Genomic DNA, 23,934 nt, shown 5'->3' with positions numbered 1-23,934 from the left:
AGTTGTGCAAAGGTGCTAAGCGGATAGTATTCCTGACTGTATATAGTATCATCAATAACTTAGCATTTACGACTTTAATCGTAGGTACAGTCAAAGAATTTAATTTCCATATTTCCTTGACCCCTATGAATCCAAAGATCATCGCACATTTATCAGTATTTTTGAGCTCTCGTGGTTGATTGCAAGTTCCAGTAATTATAAAAATACTGATTTAAACTTTCACGATTTTTACACATTATTAACTAACGGACCACGACCACCACCACGACCACCACCAATGAGTTCAGTGTGCCTGTCGGCAAAGGCCTCCTCCAACTCCTTCCAGTATCTCCTCTCTCTTGCCACCCTTGTCCAGAGTGGTCCCACTGTACGTATAATTTCATCTTCCCATCTTGTTAATTGAGGACCTTGCGATCTTGACCAGTCTGCAGGTTGCCACATGAGAATTCTTTGGCTCCACTTTTCTGTCTTACATCTTATAGTGTGACCTGCCCACCTCCATTTTTAGGGTTCCGTAGCCAAATGGCAAAAAACGGAACCCTTATAGATTCGTCATGTCCGTCTGTCCGATTATGTCACAGCCACTTTTTCCCGAAACTATAAAAGCTATATTGTTCAAACTTGGTAAGTAGATGTATTCTACACAGAAAAAAAGGATTCTTTAAAAGAAGACCAACCATTTTCTCAAAATATTTCGTAATTCCAAAAAAACATTTATTTGAATTAAAAATGTTTTATTAATAGAAAAATACCAATATTCTCGTTCTAATATTATTATATTCTCAATATTTTCCTAATTTTGAGAAAAATATGCTCATTTTAAGATGTATTTTTGATTACATCAATAAATGGGAGGTCTTTTTATTTAAGAACTTCGAAATCTCTTGAAATAAACAAAGTGTCTTGAGTTAAGATTTAGTATTCTCAAGTCGTAACTATTCTAAAAACAAAACTTTTAAATTTTTTATGAAGAAAAATATTTACTAATATTGAGATTTTTTTGATTCAATCAATAAACAGGACTTTTCTTAAATTAAAAACTTTAAATTATCTCAAAGTTAATAAAGTATTTTGACTCAAGAAGTGGTGTTCTCAAGTGATAATCATTCTAAACCTAACATTTTTTTATTTACTGTGAAGAAAAATATTTACTAATTCTAAAAAGTTCTTGATTCAATTAATAAACTGGATTGTTTTAAATCAATAGCTTCAAATTCCCTCAATGCAACTAAAGTATCTTAAGTCAAGTTTTTTTTGTTTTTAAGTAATAACTATTCTAAAACCAATATATTTTTAAATTTAATGTGCAGATCAATATTTATAAATTCCAAGAAATTTTTGGTTCAATCAATAAACAAGACTTTTCTTGAATCAAGTACTTTGAATTCTCTCAAAAGAAAAAAAGTATCTAGAGTTAAGATTTGGTGTTCATTAAAACAGTCTTAATTTATTTTGAAGATCAATATTTAGTCATTCCAAGAATTGTTTGATTCAATCAATAAACAAGGTTTATTTTTTAATCAATAACTTCTCTCAAAACGAACAAAGTGCCTATTATTCTAGGAGAGTGTCATTTCAAGAAAATAGGGGAGACTGAGGGGAGTTGATCCTCGTTTTTATTTCAGCCGCTAACTTTTTTATATTTTAAACACAAAACTCCCGTGAGACTCGACATATTAATGAGATATAAAACAGGTCACTTACGTAGGTATGCAATTTCGAATATCGCTCGATATGTTTTGGGCTTATCCGGAACCCTTAATAGTTATGAGAAACTATTATATAATCTGTGGTTATGAGATGAGACACGCCTCGCCATGGCAAGATGGTTACTGTGGGCCAGCGCTCTGTTATTCTGAAATTTGACATTACATACGTGAGTGACCCGTTTTATATCTCAATAGCCGGGTCCACACAGAGCAAGCATACGCGCGAGGCAATCTCCTCGCGCACAAACCGGCCGGTGTAGACGTGCCTCGGCCGAGGCACTTGAAGTGGGTACTTCTTTGTTGTCGATCAGTATAGAGGTACAGTTTTTCATTCTTCAGATTCTGACTTTGATGACTCTTGACTTTCATTAATTAACGAGTCGCTTTCAGGTCCACGACTTCAATTATAATACCTACCTCTGTTGGGTGTAGAATTCGATTATAATATCTTTTATTCTTAAATCAGAGAAAAAACATAAAATATTCGTTAAACATGAACAAAAAACCCGACTGCGTAAAAAACTTTGAATAAAAACTAAAAAGAAAGAAACAAGTCTAGCGGTCTAATATACGTAAACAGAAAACAATTTCTAATGCGGAATAAAGCTAGTTCAACAGTTGGGACCCATTACTGGGAATTTTCGAGCCGGATACGGTTTTAATCAACTGAGCATCGCATTCGATAAAATCGTTTAGAGAATCTCGCATCTTCGGTGGCAAGAACCGAGATTTGGCCGCATAGACGCCGTGTGAACGATTTTTAAAGTTGCCATATAAACTTTGTTGTTACTACGACATTCGATAAAATCCCGTACACGGTATACGGTAAAAATTGCGCCGTGTGAACGTAGCCTAATAGTATTTTATTAAGTTTTTAAAGGTTCTATTAATTGGTCAGCGGTAAGACATAAATATTCGGTAATAGTATCATTTTGGGGATTTTTGAGTGGCTATAATCTCGATAGATAAATAAATATTTTGAAGTGTTTCGAATGTTTGGCCGAATATCAAGATGTCATGGTCGCGGGCGTCGATCGAGAATGTCAAAAAGATAATTTTGCGCTGTCAGTCTGTTTGTCACTCTGGCGTTGGAGATTGGTTTGGGAGGATGTTCTTTCTTCTCATAAGACAAATCCAGTGACAAAATGATAAAATAACACCGTGTTGATGGAGATCTAAGGCGCCGGAGCGGGCGCAGCCTGGATGTGCATCATTTTTGACTCAAGGATTTTGTGATGCCGTGTGATGAAGCTGTTGGCGTACCTTTCGCCACCTCATCGTATTTCTAAGCCCCGAGTCCGTCAGCTGGGTATACCGACGTTAAAGTGCCCCAGATGCCTATCTTCATCGCGCAAGGTATGTATCTGTGAATTTCTGCTGCCGGAAATATATTGCAAGCACAAATTTGACCCTGGTGACACGTATCTTATTCGCCATTTTGTTTGTTGTGTTTCAGCGAAGCACGAATTTGCTTAGGACAAGCGTAGCAGTCGTCTAAAGAATTCTTTTCAGCCCATTCTGGTGAGAATATACTTGCTTATACATGTATAGGTTAGGTCCCAATGCTCAATTTAACCTGAAATAGGTTTTAATCCACATATATCTAGTCTTAAATAAATTACTACATATCAGTTCAATAGCAGGCTATTAAAAAATAGTCTTCCGTAGGTATCTACCATCTCCAGACTCCCCTATAGTTACTTATAGTTCAGTCTAATACTACTCTTGATTGAAGACTATTGAAAACTAAGGTTTAGAAACATTTTACTTGATCCAAAATAAAGTGAAACTGTGTTGGATATTTTTTATTGGATTTAAGATTTTTTTTCTCATAACAATACTTTTTTCTAATATCAAGTTTGACTGTGGAATATTTTTTACGATTAAGATATTTGATATTAATTTCAAGATTTTTTTTGTTGGTAATACTGACGCCAGTGCGCAGGATTGATCGAGCCGCGAGCAGGTCATGACAAGTTTAAAAAGTTCCGTTTGTTCGTTCGGAAGGAGGCGTCTTTCTTTAAAAGATAAAAATATTTAAAAAGATACCATTTGTTTGTGATGGATACTGTGGGTGTGGCTGTGGCCGAAGTGCTTGTGTCGTGGGGTATACCCCACGAAGTTATAAACAACTTTATAGGTAATTTTCATACATTTATATTATATTATCCAGTCATGAAACGAAAGTCTTCTATTTCTATTTGATTTCACCCTTTCTTTCTATCGTACGAGTATCATAAGTGTAAAGTGAACGGAAAACGTGCTTGAACAGTTGTATATATACATAAATCTGTTCTATATTTTCTAGCAAATGGCATAACAGTGGAACACTTTGCAAAATTGACACCAGAATGCCTTAAAGAATTGTGCCCACATTTAGCAACGCGATTAGTTCTCCAAGAGAAATTATCGGAAATTATAACAGCACAGGTACGTAATATACAAACCAACGATTGTCTTTGTCTCCGTTGGTAATAGTTGGTGCCCGCTTGGGGTAAAATTTGTGTAATGTTTGTACTCTAATCATAGCTGTACATATAATCACACCTTATTCCCATAGGGGTAGTTAGAAACCACTTCTTTCCACTTGTTTTTTATATGTATTAATTATATTTTGGTAACTTTACAGGCGCCAACCGAAACAAACTCCAACACATGCACAAGTAATAATACTTTGCATATAAGTCTAGATGATATAGAAGTTACCAACCTTTTTGAGTCTCCCAAGACAGTCAACATTCAGACAAGAAAAACATTCCCACAATTTGATTTGGAGACACTATTGCAAACTTCACCAGGTGGCAATAGCATTCTCAAATTTTACGAAACATATAGTTGTCTTGATAACAGCAAGAGAAGTCAGTTAACTGACATAATAATAAAACATATATACACATACATTGTTAATTGGTAAGTAGAAATACAACTAATAACTCATTGTACAGTCAGCATTATATAGATAGTGAAAGTCAATACCTCCAAATATACAGCTACATAAAACATATCAATTAATACAGAACCATCTAAAGTGATCAGATTGTGCAGTGTGTCCAACAAACAAATTTTGGATGTAGCGGTATATTTGGAGGTATTGACTGTCACTAACTATACGATGCTGACTGTAACATTTACCATATCATAACATTTTGAAAAGAATGAAACTGTATTATTACTTTTGTTTTCAGCCGTATAACCTACGAAGAATACAATGTGCTAGCGGCCAAAATAATAACACTGTTTCCTAAAGAGTCAATAGGCACATATTTTACAAAGCCTATAAAAAAAATAGATTCCATAAATGGACGTTCTACAGTAGCCCGAGGAAAATTAGTCGACAAGGTTCGCAACCTCTTGTATAAGTATGGCGATCGCAAGAGATCAGTCAGCGAGTCGGAGAGTACTCCACCGCCAAAGAAAAGTTGTGATGACTTAAAGGGTAAGTAACAAAACATTTTTCTGCCCTCCTGGCGGAAAGCGTCATCTTTGCTCTCGCTGCGCCAAACGAAGTTGCCGTATTCCGCCTTCGTCGAGCAGAATAATAGGACATTCCATCCCACGCGTTTGCCAATTTTACACGCGGCACGCAATTTCCTACTTTTCCTCCCTTGGGACACAAATAATTATTTAAATATATTTCAAAAAAGTTCTCTCATCATGGGAATCTTTTTTTAAGTAGGTTAAGATATAAATTATTTATTTTAATGATTTTAATGATTCTTTTTTTGTTAGAAAGTACAATAAATAAGTTCAGGGGTAGTCTCATGCATATAATTTGGTTAGAATTAAATCATGGGTATGAGATGGAACTACAAATATTATTAGGCATGCGTATACTGTTTTCTATAACTACTTCAAAAGCATTTAGGGTACTTCTTAACACATTTTTTTTGTTATTGCTTGAACTTTAAAAAGGTATTTTATTTATAAAGCTTTTTAATTTCAGATTTACACTCCAGGGATATATTGTGGTTGAATAACAACTCAGAACCTTGGGAAGAGGTAATAATTAAATGGAAGGCCACATATAATCTAAGAAAGGAAGGTGAACAGAAAAATATCCATGAGTTTTTACGAGACTGGAAAATCTTGTCGGACCCTAGAAGTGAAATATTGGTATGTAAGGATTTTTTCTCAAACTTGCAATGAAATGTTGACATGACTTCAAATTAGGTCCAGAAATACTACATATCAGGTCCTATGAGTGAAAATATGTAAAGGAATTTCATTCAGCCTTACAGACCTATTAATATTATTATTGTGATGGTCTCTCCCTCCCTCTGCACCTAGCCGAAAAGTAGGTTTTTCCATACGCGTAGCGTGCGGAAAAGTCCACTTTACGGCACGGTGTGGCGTAAAATGAAATGGGGTCCCCATACAAGAAACGTTGTTTTACGCTATTATTTCTCTTAGGGAGCACCGTTATTTTATTACCTTGCATAATGGCGGCGTTTTCTCTAAGTCTTCTTGAAATGAATCTTCACTCAAGTCATCACGGATATGGGTATATTTGGTATCAATGCGTTCAGTATGATGTCCCGTAATAATAAATAAATAAATATATTTGTAATCTACTCAACAAGCCCTTTCATCTGATATGCCACATGGTATATTAAAAACAAATAAAATAAAAAGTTTGTACTGCCGACGTTATGACGTCACAGTTCCTACCCCCACCATTTTCGCGCTTATCATCTCATATATTTGTGTTCAGGACATCATACTGAATGCATTAATACCATATTCACCCATATCTGAAATAACATGAACGGAAAGTAAACAAAAACTTGATTTCCCGGGCCTCTATAACTAGATTATTACTTTCCAGATAAATATTGACTTCGATTTGTTGTATCCCGAAAAGGGTTTAAACTTCTACTTAAACTGGGATACATTTTATGAAAAGTTTATTGGACTGAAACAAACACAAGATGAAAGAATCATAAACCTTATCGATTCTTTGAAGAACATTGAAGGCGAATGTAGGTATAATAAAACCCGCTTAATTTCACTAAGTTGAATAATGAATTGAGCGAAAACTTGAAGAATTAATAAACATATATTTTTTCTTCCAGTGAAACTGCCTACTCAGCTGAAGATCCTAGCAAAGCTGTTACCCCCCAAGGGAAGACTTTCAAAAAAAATCAAATTCACAACAGAAGAAGCGATTGAATCATTATTTATCTGCGTTCCGGTAAGTGTTCAATTTCTGTAGAAATTTTCATAGGTTTATTATTATTTTATTTAACCTTTATTGCACAATAGAAAACCTTATCGTGCAAAACGCGGACTAATGCTATGAAGCATTCTCTACCCGTCAATTAATTTCTGATAGATGCACTAAAATTATTAATCATATTCTTTGATGATTATTTTTTACACTAATTTACTTTTTTGTTCTGCTTTTTAGAATGCTGGTGACATCGAACAAACCATAATTAACCAAAGAGAAAAAGCCTTAGCAAAGAAGCTCTCCATCCAACCATACATCATACTACAGGGGTCCTTGTCGGAGGGTGTCTCAGCACCATTACTGATAATTGATGATGTCAAATATCAATTCCAAAGTATAACCAAAAGTTTTGATACCCTGTTTAAACTTTATCATACGTTCAATGCGAGGTACCCAAAGGCAGGTGACCATTTATATTTAATAATACAAAGATGTGTTTATAAAATTGAAACAAAGTATGACAATGTTGTGTGCTACATTATGGATGTATTAAATTTATAACCTGGTAATACTAGTCGCAACATTCAATAAATAATATTCGCTCCTGAGAAACTAAGACTTGTCAACATGGAATTAAATTGTAATTACTGCCAAGTAAGACTAAATGATTTTAAAAAATACATTTTTCATTTGGAAACGGCACACAAGATTGACAACTACTTTGTTTGCCCTTATCAAAATTGTAAAAGAACATATGATAAAAAGAGTCGTTTTAAAAATCATTTAACCATGTGCAGTGCAAGTAATATTGAGACAAATTCTTGCATCAATGCTCGTAAAAGTGTAATGGCCGATCATGTAGATGACACTGTATTACAAAATAGCAATGATGTAAATAAAAATTGTGACACTACCAAAAATATAGATGAAAACCATGAAAATGAAGCCTTTATAGATTCTGTGAAATCTTACTTAAATATATTCATGTGCAAATTATATAGTCACGAGAGCTTACCAAGATCTTTAATACAAATTTTAATAGAATCAGTTAAAAACTTGATCTGTGATATTGCTTTTGATATTCATAAAAGGATTCTAAACGAGCGTATAGATTTAACTGAAAGATTAACTAATGTGAAAGAAATGGTTTTAGCATTACAAGATATCTTTAAAGATTATGATACAGAGTATAAACGTTTAAAACAATTAGTTGACAAAAAATATTATGTAGCCCCTGTAGAAGTTAAGATTGGTAACAGCAAAGAAAAACATAAGGAAAATAATAATGTGATTATGGCACTAAAGGAAAAAAAACTGTATATTTCCCCACTAAGACAAACTTTAAAATCGTTTTTGGAATTACCTGGAGTTCTTTCTGCCATTCTAAATTATCAAAAAAATCTTATTAATGAAAGTAATGCAAGTGATGGTAATGTGATTAGAAATGTTATTCAAGGATCTCTGTGGAGAGAACTCATAGCTAATATGGATAATGATAACATTGTTATTCCTTTGATCTTGTATTTCGATGATTTTGAAAGTGGCAATGCCCTAGGGAGTCATGCAGGTGCATATAAGCTAGGTGCAGTTTATGTTTCGATTGCAACCATTCCACCAGAAAAATCTAGTAGGTTGGAAAATATTTTTGTAACTCAATTATTTTACTCTAATGATAGACTCTTATTTGGCAACTATGCTATTTTTAACAAAATAATTGAAGAACTCAAGTTTTTGGAAGAAGTTGGCATTGATGTTGTGTGGACCAAACAAAACGTTAAAGTAAAATTTGTCCTGGTTACTTTATCTGGAGATAACTTAGGCCTCCACGGTATATTAGGATATTTTGAAAGTTTTATGGCTACACATTTTTGTAGATTTTGTTTAACTACTAAGGCAGATTCTGAAACACAAACGTGTGAACTTAATAATTTGCGGAAGCCTGTTGATTATGACACTCATCTTGAAAATCGTATCGGCATTAAAGAACAATGCGTTTGGAATAATTTAGAAAAATTTCATGTTTACATAAACATAACATGTGATGTGATGCACGACCTTATGGAAGGGGTTCTCAGGTACGGGATGGCGCTTGTGGTCCAAAATCTTATAAATAAACAATACTTTTCCCTTGATCGTTTAAACTCCCGAATAAAGTATTTCAAATTCAACACTTGTGAAAAAAATTTGCCGCCACCAATAAATCGTCAACACTTACTAAATAAAAGCTTAACTATGTCTGCCTCTGAAATGTTGTGCCTTACTAGAAATTTTGTTTTTATAGTCGGGGATTTAGTTGAAGAAAATGATCCCGTTTGGGATTATTATTTACTATTGCTTGAAATAACAAATGTTCTCACGTCACAAATCTTTACTTCAGATCTAATAGATTACTTGAAGGGTATTATCGAAGTGCATCACAATCTGTACCTTAATTTATTTCAAGGTAAATTAAAACCAAAACACCATTTTTTAATTCATTATCCTACTATAATAAAAAAAATAGGTCCACCTATACTTATAAGTGCTTTCAAATACGAAGCAAAACACAAAGAGTTAAAAAAGGTTTGTCAGTCAATAACATCGCGTATAGATCTTCCTCTGTCTGTTATGAAACGTTGCCAACTCAAGCAAAGTTTTCGTTACGCAACAGACAAAGGTTTGACAGAGAATCTTCGATATGGTAAATTTGATTTTGATAACGATAATCTTAATGGAAAAGACTGCCTTTATGTTGATTGGTGTGAATTAAATGGCATTAGGTACAACATAAATAATGTTGTGCTACAAGATGTTAATGATGATATTCCCAAATATTGTATAATAAACAAAATTGTTATGAATCAGTGTAATAGTGACATACTATTTGAATGTTTCGTTTTAGATATTGTTACTTACAGTGCTCATTTGAGAGCATATAAAGTAGTACAATCAACCCGTAGGTGCACCATTTTGTATGGAGATTTGTATACTAATTTAATTTCAGTAATATATAAGGTTAATTTAGAATCATACGTGAAAGTTGATTTTTGATGTTTATTTTATTTGTACGCAATTTTAGAATCATGCGTGAAAGTTGATTTTTGATGTTTATTTTATTTGTACGCAATTTTAGAATCATGCGTGAAAGTTGATTATTGATGTTTATTTTATTTGTACGCAATTTTAATTCTGTTTCATTAGATACAATACAACATATGGATATATTAAGGATGCCTTTGCTATAAGCGTTTGATAGTCGAGTGCAATGATCTGCAAATAGTAAAGGTGGGCTCATTTGCAGTTAAATGGACCCATAATACACTCAAGAGCAAAAATAACGGGTACACTTTGTAGAAAGAAGAAAGCGAAAGTATACCCAATATTTTTGCTCTGAGTGTAGTACCTACTGCTAGCCGGCAGAACATTCAAATCTTCAAAAAGGTAACCGTCCCGCTGGTAGATATTGTGAAACGCGATGCTATTTTATGTACAAAATCGCAAGCTCTACAGAATTTAATCCGCCACCGCTATGTACAGTTCCATTTCACTATAGGGATATTCTATTCTACAGCTTGGTCCGATTATGAAATGTATTCATAAGATCATAGAAAATGGCCAGGCTCCAGTGTAAGACCGGTTGAAGTCAGGCCGTTTGCTTCAAATCAGGCAAATTTCAACCGGTCTTATACTGAAGCCTAGTCATTTTCCATGGTCTTACGTATAAATAAATTCGCAATCGCACATGGAACGGTAACCTATAAAATTGTTGAATATATATTTTTTACATTTTTGAACTCTCCAATATACATAAGCTGTGGCGGGTCTTACTTGCGTTTTTGTACCTACTTAAATACTTTAAATAGCATGGTTTCACAATATCCAACAGTGAATATGGTAACTTTTTTGAGGATTTGAACGTTCTACCGGTTACAGTACTATATATCGTGGCCTAGTACATATAATACATGCTTGTAGCCTAGTTTGGGACTAGAGCAATTTGTGTGAGAATGTCCTCAGCAGTGATTAATATATTTATTAATTGCTTAGACACCTTTCGAAAAAAATCGAACGAAGACACATTTGAGGACATTTTCACTCAAACGTGTACAAATTTAAGGAACGATTGTTAACATAAAATTAAAATGTGTCTATAAATAGATGAATGATTGTTAACAGAAAATTAAAAAAGTTTTGTGTCGCTATTGTTAGCTTCTTAATAACTTACAGCCATACTTTTCTTGGTAATTAGAGTTCTTTTAAGCTTATACTTCCTTAATTTTATTTGTCATAAAATCAGTCTAAAATGTATTGCGTCAAAAACGGACATATTTTAATTTTCTGTTAACAATCGTTCCTCAAATCGGTACACGTTTGAGTGAAAATGCCCTTAACTGTCCATCTGTCAACCTATAATTACAATAACCTTAAAATTTTACTTAAACTAAGACACAGTTAACTGTCCATGTTAACTGTGTCTTAGTTTGGACAATGAAAATCTCATTTGCAGTAAAAAGTTGCATAATTGTAAATTTCATAATAGTCAGTTCGAAAAACAAAGATCCATTTATCTAAGAAATTACTAACCTTCGGACTCCTCCCTCCCGTCCCTGGCATACTAGCTTATGTCGACGAAGTAAAGCATTCGTCCCTTTCGCACTTGCATACTTGCTAGAAAGTGGCAAATACTTTACGTCATCGATAAATGCTAGTGTGCTATTAGGTCTTGTGTTGTTATAAGTTCATTGTACTGCAAATAAGCCCTACTTTACTCTTAAAATCATTACTCTCGACTCCTAAACACTATATGAATATATCATTGAATACAAGGATCTAGCACAAAAAAAATTAATCGTGTCAGATCGTGGTTTAAACCGAATTCGAACAGTGAATGGTGCTGGTTGCAAAACCGTGACCCATACTGAAAACCATGATCTGCCAAAATTGAATTTTACTTTGTACTGTTGTGTTTGTTCTCAAATGAATAAAACAATATTATAATTAATGATATGCGTATTTTTACTATTGAGACTGTTGTCTTTAGAATGTTACTTTTAAATTTAATTCAAGTCATTGTTGTACAGCCGCTGTCAGAAGTAGATAGACTGTGACACACATACATACACACACACAGGCGCGCGCGCAAGCACACACACACACACACAAATAAAATTTCATACACATTAACAAATACAATGACTTGAATTAAACCATCCCAATACCTTAACCGAAGATGATAAATCTTAGATTAACATAAAAGTTACTTAATTTCAAGAAACAATATCTAGAACTAGGTACTCATAGATTTATTCCACCAATGAAAGAATTTCTTAAATCAAAAAAAAAGGTTGTTTACTCTTAAGAGTTGTTAGTCTTATATGAAAATAGGAGAAGTATTCACTCAAAGATTAAAATTAATTTACTTTTAATAAAAGTGATACTTAAGTCAAAAATTTACAAAATTCTCTCAGTAATGAAACAATTTCTCAAAACAAATAAACTTTATTATTTACTTTAAGAAATGTTTGCTTTATAAACTAATAAGAAGAGCTCTTATAGGAAGAATAACCTTTCTTAATTGAATAAAACTAAAATACTTAACTCGAGTCACCAAATTTCAAAATTAACATTTCAAATAGCTCACTCGAATTCAACAGTTTCTTAAAACAAGAAAACTGTTTTTTACCTTTAAGTATTGTGAATCTTTCAGTTAAGTACGAAAACTTTTATTCGAAGAACACGTCTCTTAGATATCAATAAAATTGTTATTCTTGAGTGAAATGATTTTATTATAGACTTAAATATTTTTGACTTGTTACAAAGAAACAAATTTAAGATATTTTTTTACTGATACGAAGTAAAACTTCTCTAACGTCTATAGGGAGAGAATCATTTTCTTAAAGTTAATAGATTTGCCTTAATACAAAGCAATTTGTTTAGTTTTAAGAAAACTGTTTTACCTGTGTATGAACCGCATTATGAGGTTTACACAAAAATAGAAAAAAAAACAATAAATTTTGGGGGTTCCCCATACTTAGAACTGAAACTCAAAAAATCATTTTTTATCAAACCCATACGTGTGGGGTATCTATGGATAGGTCTTTAAAAATGATATTGAGGTTTCTAATATAATTTTTTTCTAAACTGAATAGTTTGCGCGAGAGACACTTCCAAAGTGGTAAAAAGTGTGCCCCCCCCCCCCGTAACTTCTAAAATAACAGAATGAAAAATCTACAAAAAATATATGATATACATTGCCATGCAAACTTCCACCGAAAATTGGTTCGAACGAGATCTAGTAAGTAGTTTTTTTTAATACGTCATTAAAATTAAAAAAAAATAATTTTTTTTCATCAAACCCTTACGTGTGGGATATCTAGGGATAGGTCTTCAAAAATGACATTTAGGTTTTTAATATCATTTTTTTCTAAACTGAATAGTTTGCGCGAGAGACGCTTCCAAAGTGAAAAAATGTGTGTCCCCCCCCCTGTAACTTCTAAAATACCAGAATGAAAAATCTAAAAAAAATATATGATATACATTACCATGCATACTTCCACCGAAAATTGGTTTGAACCAGATCTAGTGAGTAGTTTTTTTTTAATACGTCAGAAATGATACGGAACCCTTCATGGGCGAGTCCGACTCGCACTTGGCCGCTTTTTGTATATCTATGTGGGTGAGGATATCTGACCCTTTACTAGATACAAAAATCACCTAATAAATTAGTTATTCTTACTTACTTAAAATATTAGGGGAAGCGTTGTTGCTTTCATTTTTGTAAGTGGACAATACAAGTACATATGTGTGGTGTCCAATTTGATGGGCTAAACATTCTACGAGAAAACACAACACAAGTTGCAGCATTAATTTGTAATGAACATTCTCGCGAACAGAAGATTGTACTAGCGTTCATTGAACAAATTTGCTTAAAAACTGCGAATGCTTGATGTTCTGCTCGAGTGAATGCTCCAGTCTATCAACCTGAACAAAATTCCCATTTATATTTTGTTTTTACAAACTATGGATACAAAAAATTGCTATCTGGCAATAAACACATGTAATGATAATGACTGGCAATTGACGCACCAGTTTCAATTTGCACGCTCGCTATCGCCTTTGCCGCGTTTACTACCACGAGTAAATATATGTACGCAAGATTGGCACCAATAAATATGTTTAGCAAATATTTGCCGATCCCAATCATATTAGGGTCTCCCCAAACTAGTCGACGCCGTTTCGGCAAATCGCGTACGGAAAAAGCTTTATGTTAACGCAATAAGAGCGAATAAGTCGTAAATCGGCTCGGCCCACGCGAAACGACGTCTTTCGACGGGAAAACGGCGTTTTGCCGTAAAGCTGTTCGCATTCGTACGACGCTGTTCGCAGCCTACCGCACACGTTCGCATTCATAAATCTCCTTATACCGCCGTACGGTGCCGGAAAGAGTTGAACGGCTCCGATCACGGCCGAGTACCTACGATAAGGACCGGTCAGAGCTGGCGGAAGCCGTTCAGCGTCTTCGACGGCCGAACATAGCTGACGACGGCCGAACAGAGCCGATGACGGCCGAAGTAGCTACTGATGCGTTTGTATTTGTTCATTTGAATTATTACCCACATTCATTTTGTGTTCTGTTTAGTGGTCGTCTTAGCAAATCCAGAAAGAAGTCAAATTTTGTTGCGGTCATTCCATAATAATCGTAAAACATTTTTGGATCGAGTCTCAAACGAGGATATCGTAAATTAAATTCACCTTCACTTAATCTATATTGCCACAAAGAATCAACCCACGGTCGCCTCCGCTTTTGCTGCTGTTCTAGCTCTTCCAACAAGTAGGCTACGATAAAAATGCTGGTAAGCCTTTTTTTCCATGCCCGTCTACGTAAAATATCCATCATCACAGGTTATTATATAATATGTAACAATTACCAAGGAAAATAATCTTACAGGTCTGTTCAATTTCAAACTCAGGTTGTTACTAACAACCAGTCTCCAAAAATGAGATTTACGATTGCCGATCACCCGCTGTCCTACATCTGTTCGTCGGACTCAACGGCTGTACGTGTGCTGTCTGACGTCTCGACGGCAGGACGGAGCACGGGAGAGCCGACCGTCGCTTTACAACTGTTGCGATAGCAAGTCGCAGGCGATCGGACGTCTCTACGGCCGCAAGGAGGATGAGACTGCTAAACGCAGGTGTCCAACCGCGGAGACGGTCGATCGGCTAAATGCGAATAGTGTGGTGTAAAACACTCGGCGAAAGCCGACTCCGCGTCGACTGGTTTGGGGAGACCCTTAGGGAGCAATTCCGAATTTATAATAGTATTTTATGTGACTGGTACATAATGAGAGGATTTAAAATATGACTGTGGGTTTATGAAACGAATGAAATGAGTTTCATAAAAGGACAAGTATTCTAATGCCTAATTATGTACAGTTACATACACTGCTTTATCTACATCAATATCATAAGCTTCAATAAAACAATGTAATTTTATCATTACAGACTAATTAAACGTCAAAATGGCGGTAATGCAAACTTTTTCGCTCATGTCACGCATCCGTTGTTTTTTTTATTCAGAGACAAACTAGGGGCCAACTGTCATATCGTTCGATATCAAGTAACATGCGAAATCAGCCTAAATTGTTTGCAACTGACACTTTCATTTCGAATAAAACGTCATCTCGACTAATATTAGTATAGAGGCCAAATAAAATTTCTTTGTTTCTCAGAGATGTTCTAAATATGAATGTAATTAAAGTATTGGACATCGATAAAGTAAAGTTAAAATTACGATACACCTACAGATACAGGTTTGTTAATATAGGTCGTTAGTTTATCGTTTTTGAATATATTATAAGGAGGTTATGATATAGATGTAGATAAAGGCTAATGATGTTACGAGTATACTCGTATTGTGATGTTAGTATATGAATACATTCATTGTTTCCACATTCGCTAATGTTGCCTCAAGGCGTGATGAACGATAATATTTGCGTGTTTGTTTGAGAAAACGTTTTCCAGAATATGAACAAATATTGTGCTTTTATCTGTGGTAACATACGCTAATCGCGCTAAACATAGGCACCAGCAATGTATTGTCATACAACAAGACAATGCCGCCTAGATTTTCTTTTAGCTCATGAGTTCGATACTAGATTCGTACCAACCAGGGAAACGTTTAGTGGAGGTTTATCCAGTAATATGCAGATGAACTAACAGCAACACTTTGACCATAAACGTCAACTGACGCCCACGGTTACAGTGTAATATAGACCTTCATGCATTCCTATAAGGTTAACGATGGCGCATTACGTTTAACAGTCTTGGCGTTCGGAGGATCCAGGGTTTCTGGTTTCTCGACCTTTTTTATTTCTCGAGTTCTCGAGGCATTGAGTTTCTTTTTCCCGTCTCGACGAAGGACATATTTTCCGAGATTTCTCGGCTTGAGAATTCTCGAGCAGAAACCCTAGAACCATTCACTGGATTTTATGCCGTTACATTAAGCTTTAGGGCGTGCGCTACCTGGCGCGGGTGCACAGAGCACGCATGCGGCAGGTAAAATCCGTAGCACATTAGCGTTGCTCATAATATTTTTCGTTAACCTTACGAATCGTCAGTTAACAGCCGACTATGGAACTTGTATCCCGTTTGCTGTCTGAATGAATGGCCTTTTGACTGAAGATACAGCGACATTTGACCTATGCAGCGATTGCATATCTCTCGTCTTGACCTTAATGAGACCAATGCACTCCTCACGCGACCCTCTTATCGTGCTATTGTTAACAAGTATAGTTGAATAAAACTCAAAAAAATTGGGTGTTAAATTAAACATGACCACTATGAAGGATTCATAGACGTGTAATGTGTACGACTTATTCGTGCATCGATTTTACGGATCTGACTATTATGCCGTAACTCAGGGGTCACCAATTAGTTTCTACAGAGGTCCGGTTTTTTATTTAAAGTGTATCTTGTCAAAAGTTGACGTTTAATAATCCAGTAAGTAAGCAAAAACATGGTGCAGCCATCTGCTTGAGCTGTTAAGCAAGGGACACGACTATTTCAAAACTTGATAACTTTTCTACTATCATTATCAATAACTGCTAATATAATTATGTCACTTTCATAAAAAGAGTCTTCTAGTCAAATGAAAAGTCATTCTTGCTTTTCTATTATGCGACATGTCTATAAAATGCTATATCTATTGGCTTTTGTTTGGATCAAACATGATGCATATTTTAATATATTAGTGCGAGCGAGATCTATAGAAAGTAAATTACGTAGACGTTAGCGTTTATGTCAGTGTTGACACTGTCAGTGACTCGTGGTACGGGTACTAATTAATACATAATTTTACGTTAATTACCGTATTTGTACATAAAAATATTTCGACCGAGCGCTAGTAAACAATAAAAATAAACAATTTTACGATCGTGACATTTTTATGGGACGATCAAATTTATCGCGACCGAGTTTGCTCTTTATTTATGTCCTTCGTACAGAACATAAATGTATGTACGTGTCTTCCACGTGTATTATGTATCACACGGTGTGACATTAATTTGTCGTTTTTTAAGAACTTTATTTTAGTTTGCAATGTGATTTAGTGGGGTACCGTTGTAAATGCTCTGTTGAGTAATTTTCACAGCTTTTACTTTCATATAAAGGCTCATCTCGAAAACGCTGTATTTCAAATGCAATCTTAAGTTTATCTCCGCAAGGTTGAAAATAATTTAGTTATTTTAAGATAGGATACTAAATTATTAAGAAGTACAATGATTTAAAAAGCGGCTCTACGTGGGAAGTGCTTTAGATTTAGATCTTCATCATGACCTGGAACAAATATTTGTAAACAGTAATGCATGCTGTTGACCTCTTAATATCCCATTGGCTTTACATCAAGCTGTTATCTTGTTTACACACATCTTTCAATATAAAGCTTCTGTTATTCATCAACGTTGATAAGTTGGAGAAATGATCTCTCACCTTTATCCCGATTGCATCCTCATCTATTGCTTTAGAGTCTGAGAAAGACCCGCTTTCAGGCAATTATTTCGCGCTTCGCACGATCTTCGGTAACCTCTGCTCTGTTGCAAAACTATGTGTGAGAGAACGAAAAAATGATTGTGCTAGACTTTATTAGGATAGGTAACAGTAATTATTTATAAATCGCCTTTCTGATAAGTGCGTACGATGGAAGCTCGTTTGTTACTGGCGCGAAGGCCAGGACACAGCGGATCGGTATGAAAGTCACATGGATACACGTCACTTTCATACCGATTTCGCACGTTTGCACGCACCCTGGTTTCTGATACCTTTGAATCGGCCAAAACTTGAGCCCAGATTCAAGACTATCGTGAAATCGTCTAATTTATGGTGTACTTAGCGAACCGTCCCGGATTCGCACGGGTTAACAAATCATACGCCTAAACCTTCCTTATAATTAGCGCTGAATTTTCGTTTAGAAAATTGATAGCTCATTAAAAATGGAAATGTGTTTATCAAAACATTTGTTTTGCTCCGATTAATTCAAATTAAATAACTCTCTAATATTAATTATTCACAGTATTTAAACTGGATATGTAATAAAATGTAAATCCATACCCAATATTGCCAAAGGATTTACCCAAAACCCATATTGATCATATGGAACCGTGCGACCAGTTTCGCGGAAACCTTTTAATTATGCAAATATTTTAATTAAGTCCGACAAACGCATTAAATTAAAATAACGGAACGTTAAAATATTATACCACGACCCAAATTTCACGAAAACTACGCAGGCCTGCGCTGTGATTGGGTATTGATTTATTTTAGACAATGTTTTAACGTACATTCTGTACATATTGAATGAAGCAATATTTGCTCTGTCGGATTGATTCTGTGTTGTAGTTCGGTTATTCCAGATTTGATTGGAAACGGCATGTTTGTTGGAATGTATTTAGACTGTATTCAGCGCGTAAGCCGAAGTTTATATTGGAAAACCTGTCAGAAGTTTGAATGCTTGGCACATTTATACAATATATTCCATAACTTTTTGGACTGGGCGGCGGACCCTATAGCCCCAAAATTTGACGCGGATATTGGGAATCTGTTCCTTATAATAGTTCTTTCGCTAGGCTGCGAAAAAACTCCACGGCACATGTGATCCCGGTTCATTCTGACATAGCCACGATTACTTCCTACACCCAATTGTATTTGTATAATTCACTCAGAAGTGTATAATTACTAATTATAATTACTAATATTTGTATAATTCACTCAGAAGTGTATAATTACTAATTATACACTTGTATAATTATTAATTAGTTGGGTTTTCCTGAACATGTAGTTGAAGATCTGTAACAATATATGAGTTTGGAAATTAATATATGTATTCCTCATCTATTTTTAATGCAAACCTAAACTGTTAAGCCCCATTAAGACGGTTCAACAGAACTTGCATGCCATTTTCGTAATATTGCGATATGTGATCGATTGACTGAATTCACTGTTCGTTGTAGTCAGAAATGTATCGAATATTGCATGCAAGTTCTTCAGCCGTCTAAATGGGGCTTTAGTATAGCTATGCCCTTCTTTAGAACGATCTCCCTTTAGTACGGAGGTATCGAAGAACGTTCTAGAGAAGGACACAACTATGTATAGGCTTTAGATTATACAAAAATTGCGTCACCAAATAACCTTAAAAATCAACACATGTAATAATCAATGTTAACTACGTAGTTAACTACACGTTTATGCACCTGCATAGCTGCGATACTCCACATACCTGAATGTGCATGCCACCCGCACATGTGGCCTGTTCTTTACATGACACATGACATTGTTTTAAAATAATAGGCATAATCTAACCTACCTTATACACATGAATGTATTTAAGATAAATTGAGGATATGAGGAGTGATTTTTGTAACGTGATTTACAAAACTGTAGAAAAAATCTGTTGTATCTTCTCTATGTTATTTTTCAATGCTTAGATTTGACACATCATATTTGCACGCTTGCTTGCAAGCAAAATACACATTGTTCCTGTATTTTTGCAAATAAATAAATGATTTATTAATTGATTGATTATGTAAGGATTGCTTTTCTTTAAACATAAAATTCGTCCTATTGTCCTAATTTTGTCCAGAAGTGACCCGCAATCTTCCAAATATCGCCAACCTATCAAGTATAAAATCTTAGCAGGATTATCAATTACTTGAGAGATAATTGACAATTCGTTTAAAATCCCGATTGAAGCAATTGATTGTCAATCGCGGTTACTTGGCGGCGATTGATAGAAATTAGGGCTCGCGGTCGTGTCCGTGATTCGTGAACCCGTAGCCGTGCGCCCGGTTTCGTGATTCACGGCAACAGTTTTATGGTCCGTTCCGCACGTGACATTCGGCTACGTGAAATTAGGGTACGTGAATCCGTGTAGGCGTGATCACGGCTTCACGTATCTTAAGAACACGCCGGTTCGGTCCGCCCGCGACGTTGAGTGAAGATACGATGCGGTCTCTAAGAGCTACGAATAAAATATTTATCATGAATTTTTTATTCATAGCTCTAATTTCGTTTCATTACTTTTCAATTAAAATTTATTTCCAATAGTAAGGCTTTTTAAATATTAATGAGTAATAAATGAAAAGAACCAAACATTAATTACAATGAATAGCTACTTTAATAAAGGAGTTGCTAAAATAATACAACAACACTGTGTGTCAGGAGACCAACTGTGATGTCAGGAGTAACCAATGACAATGAATGTGAGTTCAAAATTCTAAACTGCCCCCTCCAGATTAAATAAAAAATACCACGAATTTGTAAAACAAAACATCGCGGTCACTTCTTTCAACTTCACGAATAAAAGGTAAAGCCCACAGCTACTTATGTATATTGTTTGTTTCATTTTAATAAGTCGCTCGCAAATCTTATTATCTTTGTCTGCACGTGCAACTGCACTTCTTATCTACAAAAAAAAAACCCGGTATGTTGGCTTAGCTTGTTAGTCATATAATAAAACGCTCTAACAATAATATGTCATCCTTCCTGCCTTCAATCTAGAAATAAACAGTACTCTTTAATGTGCCGAAAGTCCGAAACTGATAAGAACTGCAGCTGCGTACTTTTTTTTCCGTGGCCCCGTACATGTGTTTTTGTTGAATTTGTTTACCTGTATTACCTTTATCATACCTACCGAAGATTTGCAGAAATTTACCCTTTTGTTTCTTTGGATTAGGATTGCCTTGTTTATATTTAGGCTACGTTATATTCTTTGATAGTAGCAAGCTTTTACAAGTATGTTACATTCATTTCATTAATACTTAACAGAAAAAAATGTCTTCCCTTGATTTAATACTGACAACCAGTAGCACAGCGTTGCTTAAGTTCATAATAAGTGGTAACTCAATTCAATAATACCTAGTCCTTATTTATTTTTCTCCCGGGCGTGTCGAACCTACGAGACGTGCGATAAGTACCTATCCAACGGAACCGAGCCCGAAGCACCGCACACGAACGCAGGTACGGGCTACGTATCATGGCGTGTCACGGTCACGGCGTGTCACGTGAATCCGGTCGCGAACGCAGGTACGAGGTACGTACCTTGCCGTGTTCGTGAAATTCGTGATCTTAGTACCGCCGGGCTTAAGAACCCGTAGCTACGGATCGGCGTGTATCACGGATATCAGGAGCCCTAATAGAAATGTTGATTGACGCCACATATTCATTCACGATTCGCTTTCTTGATAATAGATTCTTGCAAATTATAAAACATGATCATCAAAAACTGTAAAAGTGTGAGATCGCTGTATAACATCTTACTTCCCGATTACGTCTGTTTGACAATCGCAATTGATTTTCTCGGTGAAGTCTGATGTTATATCAATGAGTTAAAACGCTGTAATTAAAGACTGAAGATATATTTACTGCGTATATAATTCGGAGTCATCCAAAACACGTCAAACTTACCAGTGCAATATTGAAGCAGCTGCCGTGTACAAGAAGTCTAAAGCACATTTCTTCGAAGTTTTAAACCGTCGTAAAGCACAAATGCCGCAGCTTACCGAGAAAATCAATTCCAGGAGCAAGCTCGGGAATAGGTCGCCATTGAAAATACAGTAAAAACCGCACTAACAGTTTTATATGGTTCTTTTAATAGTCACTCTTGTCGACTTATTTAAGGGGGCGTCCATAAATTACGTGAGGCTTTTTTGAGAATTTTTTGACCCCCCCACCCCCCCTGGTGAGATTTCGTCATGTTTTTCTTAAGCCCCCCCCCCCCCCTCCTAATCTCACGTGAGATTTTTTAAATTTGTGTACAGGCTGTAATCGCGATGGATTATAAAAAAATAAGCAAAACTTTAATTCATCAACACTATTTTGTGAAATTTGCTATTTTTTTCTAAAAAAATTTTTTATTCCGATTCAACTTTACTTCCACGCAAATTTACACTTTTTTCCACTAAGAAAAAAATTACGTGATATTTGCTAAAAACGCGCCTCCCCCCGAGTGAGATTTGGTAAGATTAAGCTTAACCCCCTCCCCCCCTTGAACGCCTCACGTAATTTATGGACGCCCCCTAATAGTACTTTAGAATTCTATTTGGGTGTTAGTCTCAAGATGACAGCTTTTAACCAATATTCATCCTGAAATAAGAACTTAAATAGTTAGTTATCGAATCGGAAAAGACACAGTTTTCTTAAGTAAATAAAAAACTAGGGACACACGAATAGGCTAAGAAAAATAAGAGAATTTTGTGTGCTAAATATATACTTTAAATATTATTACAAGGTTCTACGTTCTCTAGTTGTTTGAGCGTGTACCTGGTTTCTGTCCGCTGTCCTGCCAAGAGATGTTACGGTGTTTTTAACGTAGACGATCTACAGAAAAAAATAACGTCTACAACTCTTAACACCAACGAAAACGGGTAACTTTGTTTGATAATTACTATAGAAAGTGGCCTATTTAATTGTTTATGAGTATAACTTTTTGCGACGTGTCAGTTTGATTGAGGGTATTGAATTAACTAATAACGTCAAAAATTGGTCCTAAGTTCTATGAGGCACAAAAAGTGGCGTTATATGTAAAATAGTATTAAGTTTGGTACTTGACAGTTAAACCAGTTTCTTGTTAGAGGCCTTTCAGACCCTAGCTTCTAAATTTCTTTGATATTAGGTGTTTAGCTAATTGGCAGCCGGAAAGCCATCCAAGTGAAACTTTGCCTTTGCGTAGGCCCTTGGTTTATGATTTCGGCACTCCCCTTACAAATAATTCTGTGGCCCTAGTGAAAAAGGGTACAAGTCTCTGGCAGTTTAGGTGTATAAGGGCATAAGTGTTACGTGGAACTTACATCCCTTTACACCTGCGCTGCCAGAGACTTGTACCCTTTTTCACTAGGGCCACGGAATTGTTTGGCAATATTATGGCTTTACTCCAAAAATTTCAACAGAACATGAGGAAATTACTCGGTTCGAGTGGGAAGCCTGAATGGCTTTCCCCCGACATTGCAACGGTTTCGCTCCGGTTGCCAAATAACTTTGTTCTGGGCTAGAGGATTTCGCAAAATTCCAACCAACCGGGGGGTAAAAAACGTTTCTGTGCACGTGGCCAACTTTACAGGGACGTTTTTCCGATCGCTTGCCGATTTAATCGTGCAATATCACCATTTGAATATCTCTCACCGGTTACGTTTAGTAGTTACTAAACTTGAGGTCTGGTTATAGTGGAACTTGAAAACTATGGGCTTACGCAAGCAATGGAAATCGTTGCCAGGTAGCGGTGAAATATGGGATTGTTTTCCAAATTTTGCGTGGTTGTTTATGTGTTTAGTTTGTAGTTTGTATCGCGTACATCTAGATTTAGTTTTAACTTAGTCCCTTGCATAAAATAGAAATAAACGTTTATTAAAATCCTGCACAAGTTACGTTACAGTAAATTATCAAAATGTCAATAGAAGCAAACTGACTGATAAGTTACGTGAATGCTCTAATATACTATATAAAGATAAATGTGTACTTAAAAGTCTTCATTCTGTTCTGTCTCTAGATAAAAATAATGTAAAATTATACAAAGCTTTCAGTTCCGCA

General features: G+C 35.3%; 2 protein-coding genes across 3 annotated transcripts in view; both read left to right on the top strand.

The window, feature by feature from the left end:
• The window catches only part of LOC133530292 (uncharacterized), a 214,746-nt gene that overhangs the window by 16,817 nt on the left and 173,995 nt on the right, over nt 1-23,934 (top strand). The window lies entirely within an intron of this gene.
• LOC133530286 (uncharacterized) lies at nt 1,081-11,863 on the top strand. Of its 2 annotated transcripts, none has more exons than XM_061868177.1 (9): nt 1,081-3,065; nt 3,166-3,849; nt 4,018-4,139; nt 4,339-4,619; nt 4,895-5,145; nt 5,653-5,822; nt 6,535-6,688; nt 6,782-6,900; nt 7,117-11,863. In XM_061868177.1, the coding sequence occupies exons 2-9, from the start codon at nt 3,771-3,773 to the stop codon at nt 7,438-7,440; spliced, it is 1,500 nt and encodes a 499-aa protein (XP_061724161.1). In that variant the 5' UTR covers nt 1,081-3,065; nt 3,166-3,770; the 3' UTR covers nt 7,441-11,863. The 2 variants fall into 2 exon arrangements, with proteins under 2 accessions (XP_061724161.1, XP_061724162.1); XM_061868178.1 differs by having other exon boundaries at nt 6,535-6,692; nt 7,117-7,228.

This window comes from Cydia pomonella, chromosome 22, assembly GCF_033807575.1.
Source record: "Cydia pomonella isolate Wapato2018A chromosome 22, ilCydPomo1, whole genome shotgun sequence".
Taxonomy (NCBI): domain Eukaryota; kingdom Metazoa; phylum Arthropoda; class Insecta; order Lepidoptera; family Tortricidae; genus Cydia; species Cydia pomonella.
This window is presented reverse-complemented; position numbering and strand designations above follow the sequence as displayed.